This window comes from Nematolebias whitei, chromosome 6, assembly GCF_014905685.2.
Source record: "Nematolebias whitei isolate Nwh7 chromosome 6, NemWhi1, whole genome shotgun sequence".
NCBI lineage: Eukaryota > Metazoa > Chordata > Actinopteri > Cyprinodontiformes > Rivulidae > Nematolebias > Nematolebias whitei.
Genome location: NC_056503.1, coordinates 25,224,047 through 25,229,274, shown reverse-complemented (window position 1 = coordinate 25,229,274; position 5,228 = coordinate 25,224,047). Strand labels below are relative to the sequence as shown.

The 5,228-nt window shown below is 46.0% G+C and overlaps 1 protein-coding gene across 1 annotated transcript; it reads left to right on the top strand.

Annotated features, from left to right (window-relative positions):
* Positions 1–214: 214 nt before the first annotated feature.
* On the top strand, positions 215–1,831 carry zgc:114130 (uncharacterized protein LOC570332 homolog). Its single transcript, XM_037678137.1, has one exon. It carries the CDS (start codon positions 247–249, stop codon positions 1,225–1,227), a length of 981 nt encoding a protein of 326 aa, XP_037534065.1. The 5' UTR covers positions 215–246; the 3' UTR covers positions 1,228–1,831.
* The last annotated feature ends 3,397 nt before the right edge of the window (positions 1,832–5,228 follow it).

Genomic DNA, 5,228 nt, shown 5'->3' with positions numbered 1-5,228 from the left:
CTGGACCTGAGAGAGCAGAACAGAGCAGCTTCGTCTCTCAGTCTGGCCTTGAGGACTCCGGGGTTGGTCAGCGAGCCGTGCAGAAACTCCTCGTTTTCCCTCTCCTGCCTCCCCACCGATTCTCCAGACGAGCTGTTTCTGACGTCCAGCCAGTGGGGCCTGCAGTCTGAGAGCCTCCTGCCCTCCCAGCTCGGTAATTCCCCTCAGTGGGGGAAGGCGTGCTTCCTGTCGCAGCGCTCCGTCAGCATGGTGGAGACGAGCAGCGCACCAGGAGCAAGTCTAGGCTGGCCCGGGACTGAAAAGACTTCCCCGAGCGAGCCGGGCCCCTCTGTTTTCAACACGTCCCCCTCCTCGCCGGCGTCCAGCCCCTCGTACTCGTCGCGCTACAAAACCGAACTTTGTCGCTCGTTCACCGAGAACGGTTTGTGCAAGTACGGCGGGAAGTGCCAGTTCGCCCACGGGCCCGAGGAGCTGCGCGACCTGAACAGACACCCCAAGTATAAAACGGAGCCGTGTCGTACGTTTCACACCATCGGCTTCTGCCCGTACGGGATCCGCTGCCACTTTATCCACAACGGCGAGGAAGAAAAGAAGCACTCGTTCCCTCGCTCCGCCTCCTCCTCATCGTTTTCTTCCTCCTTCAACATTCCTCAGCAGCTGCCGCCCTCCACCCGCTCACACAGACCCCCCCTGGTCCGACAGAGTTTCAGTTTCGCCGGGTTCCCCTCTGTCCCTCAGCACTCCCTCCAGCCGGTCCCAGCTGGGCGCGCTCCTCCTGCCACCACCTCCTTCGCAAGCGGCCCGTCGGCTTCTCCATCGTCCTGCGCCGACATCACCGACCTCCTCTCCTTCTTGGAGGTGGATTCAGCCTTCGAGGCCTCCCCCGCCCAGCACTGCCAGCCTCCCACAAGCCAGGTCGCTCAGGCTGACCCACGGTCTCCGTTCCTGCCTTCCCCTGACTCCGGCTACTCCCCGTGCGGACTGTCCCCCACCGACTCGCCTCCCCTCCGCCAGAGTCCCAGCGCCGCCGAGGTCCTCTCTGAGCCGCTGGGCACCCGCTCGCCGTCCTGCACCTCGCTGTCGGACCAGGATCAGGACGGGGGCAGCTCCGTCAGCTCGCTCAGCGGCTCGGAGTGTTGCGGGGGGAACGTCGACGCCAGCGGCAAACGTCTGGCGGTGTTCAGCCAGCTGTCTGTTCCTGAAGATGCCACAGAGTTCTCTCTTTAAGCTGCACAGTGCTTTTAAACACTCTGTTTCATCCGGTTCACCCAACGCACCGCACCCAGCTGGACTGACGAGACCTTTGCTCCTGCGTGGCATTAAAAACTGACAGACTCCAAACCCCTCAAGAGATTTCCCACCGTTGGATCCACGTAGTTACGACGTCACGGTGGCGCCGAAACTAAAGAGATGAGATACGTTTTACACTGACGACAAAAAGCGTTTTACTCGTGTCATTTTCCCGCGATGACTTAACGACAAACGTAAATCCCAGCGTGTCGTTGAATGCATCACCACTGATTTGTCTTACGAGTAATTGAAGCTATGGGACAAAGCCAAAGAAGACGTGTTTTTTTTTTGTAGCTCAGACTTGTAGATGATGGTGGAACAATCAACACGGTGGCCTAAATGTTTCGGAGTTCCTCCATTATGTGTACACAGTATTGTTTATAAGCTTGTGAACTAGTTTTTGTTTATCATTGTGCAGTCTGAGGTCGTGTTCTGAGCGCTGGCCTCGCAGCTGAATGTTGGGGTTACTTTTAAGTATTCTGCCTGTACCATTGTTTTAATTTCGACCAGATCCTGTTACGACGTTGAACCAAGAGACGTTTTGAAGAGATGTGACAAGGGGTGAGAGTCTTCGTTTACTTCTGTTCATGGTGGTGGTGTTTTTACTAATGCTGTTAATTGGCTCCATCTCGTGTGTACAGGTAATATTACAAATTTAAATATTTAAAACACTTTGGAGGCTTAAAAAACTAACAAAAAAAAGCCCGACAAGCAGACGGTGAGCACTAAAACGGGCTCAGAAGCTTCAGTGAGTGATTTAAAGGTGAAGTGCCTCCTTCTTAACAGTTGTTTTCATATGTTGCTGTTTTTTTTTTATGATCTTAAACATCAAGTGACACCCCCCCCACCCCCCCACCCCCGTCAGCCTAAGTGCATTGTTCCATCAGTACGTGTTTGTGTTGATTCTCAGCCCTTCTCGTCTCTGTCACTCAGTATTAATACTCCGTTGCAGCTTCGTATTGTTCGGACCGTTTCATCCTGACGACACCAGCCCGGGTCGTGCTCCCAGCTCTGTTGCCTTACTGGAAAAACTAGATCCAGCATACTGTAGAGTTAGGCTCTGTATGCTTTAGTGTGTTAGGAACGTTGTTTGGCTGTTTATTGTTTATCTCTGTGCGCGTGTGTGTGTGTTTACGGTGTAGTAGCTTAGGGGGAACGGACGTCGAGGTGTTCCTGGTCTATTTAAAACTGCCTTTTCATCGACACGTTTGAGGCCTGTTTAGTGATAAAGGTGATAATCTTTAGTAAATTAATTTCTTTAATTTATTTTAACGTATTTATAGAGGACTTCTCAGTTAATGCTTGTATCGAGTTTAATATATTTGGGTTTCTTTCGCTTTTTGTACTTGAAATAAAGTTTTCATTTTTTTAAAGGGGTTTTGTGGTTATTCACCCTCTCATCTGAGCTGTGTCGTACGTGAAGGGGTGTCTGATTCGTGGACTTGTGGCCCAGGTGTGTAGATGTGCTTTATTGTGTAACTTGTTATGCAACAGGATTCACGTGTTTATGTGAAGTCTGCAGGAAGGAAGGAAGTGAACAGGAAACCAGCGAGCTGTCATTTCTGATTTACATTCATGCTGCTTTCCCTCCAGTCTGAACTGTTCACTTTAATTGTGCATTAATTATTTCCTGGTGGCTAAGATGAGACTGACTGACAAGTGTTCTGCACTTAGGAAGAACCGTATCTTCTATAATGTTCCTCATTCAGTTGAACACACAAAACTTATAAATGCACATCGATGCCAGTGGAGTTGTAACGATGAACGTCCAACTGGTAATAACAACCTAAATTTTCACTTCACCATAAGTACTAATTTTATAGGGACAGAAAACCTACTTTGACCTAATACATTTCTGGTTTCGCAGACGAGGCTTGGATTAAAACAGGAGGAGGCCTAATCTGGACTGGTTAAACTTGGGCATTTACGCAGCTTGCTTGAATGTGGCTTAACTTTGTTTTAGTCTCAACACTGTGGAGTCCTGGAGTATGACTAATGAGAACATCTGCATCAAGCCTCATTAACCTAAGTGGGAGCACAGCCTGTTGGTTTACTTCTCATAAAAACCTGGAATGGAATTAGCAGCATTTCTGGAGTGAGTTTTGACACCAACAATGGCTGAAGCTAAAAGAAGTCGCTCAAATAAACTATACAGAGTATGAAAAAAGTTTAACAAATTGTCACAAATCATCCCGTCATTGAAAGTAAGAGCCGTACTGCTGCTGAGCATAAGAAGACGAGTGCTTGGGCTGCAATTTTTTACATTCAACCTTTATTTAGACAGGTTAATCCCATTGAGCCTCAAGAACTCATTTACGAGACCTGATTTCAACAAAGGATGATGGCAACAACAATAGACAGCTTTAAAAAAAAAAGAATAGATTTTTTTTTTAACAAATAAGATAGCTAAAAAAGTTGCAATAAACAGCTAGATTATAAGATATTATAATTTGCAATGCAAAGCAAATTATAATTTAATGAATTCAATGCAGATCATAATGTAACCACAAGAGAAGTGGAACAACTTCAGGTGAGATATGCCCATTATGATCACTATATCACAGATATATGCTTGATTGTGATTATTACAGTTAATTGTTAATAGCAACTTTTTTATTGTATTCTATGTTGATTCATATTGCATTGTTTTATTTTATTGCGTATGCGGTGGTTTTCACTGTAATGCTGACAGCCACTTTTTGAGCTACATATTTGATTGAAAGTTGCTTCATAAATAGGGATTATTATTACTTTTGTTTTTATATTGTGTTATGTTTAATATATTGTTTATTCAATTATATCTGCTTTCATAGACCCTGTGGAAGAACATAAAACTAAATCTAGGAGAGAAAAAAAAGGATGCAGAGGCTAGAAGAGAACGATTTACTACTGGTGGTGGACCACCACCAAGGAAAGACGAAACAGATGCACTGGGTGACTTGTCTGGAATAATAGACCAGCAACCTCTGGAAGGTATACCAGATGATGACCATGTGGACAGTGGACATGAAGAGCAGAACACAAATGGTAAATTTACCAAAGAGGTTACCACCTCCTGTACAAATATTCTCCTGTTTGTGTCTTTCTGTATTTGTATTTCAGTCTAAGGACCACACTGGTTTGTGTTTCTAACCGTGCGCTTTACACAGGGGAACCTACACTTATCCTGATGGAAGAGCCAGCGCACAGTGCCCGTGCACCCTCCACATCGGGTGAGGCACGCCAGAGAGACGATGCTGCCACTACCATCCAGCAGAGACCAAACAGCATGTCTGTGCGTGGAAAAACTAGCCCTAGAGTTTCATGAGCAGAAAATGAAATATCTGAAAGAAGAGCATGACATGAACATGAGAATTTTACAGGTTGAATTAGACATGAAATTAGAAGAAAGAGCTGCTCAAAGAAAGCTGCATGAGACAGCAATGCTGAAAAATGTAATTAAATTGCCACGTGCACATCTGCATCATCTTGATCTTCCATCGGAGGATCCGGACATTCATGCTGCTTTAGGTAGTTGTGCAGCACAGCTGTAGCAACAATCACTGCAGCATCTCCTTGGCTCCTAACAAAGTGTATTCTGTAAACGGTGGAATTAATTTTCCATACTCCAAACATACGCTCAACCATCCCTCTTGTGCGAACATGAGCTCTGTTGTATCTGTGTTGCTCAGTTGTTGTGGGATGTAGGTATGGTGTGAATAAATATGTACTCTGACTATATCCAATGTCACCAAGTAGTAGTCCACTATGCTGTCCTCTGTCAAACTGAGCACACAATGAGGTGTTAAGAAAAATCCTTGAATCGTGAGTTGCATCTTTCCAACGAGCAACGATGTTTGAAAATCCCAAACTGGGTGTGCATACACTCTGAACATTGATGGAAAACCTGTTCTTCCGGTTCCTGTACTCCTCAGCATCAGGAGTTGATGGACACTTGA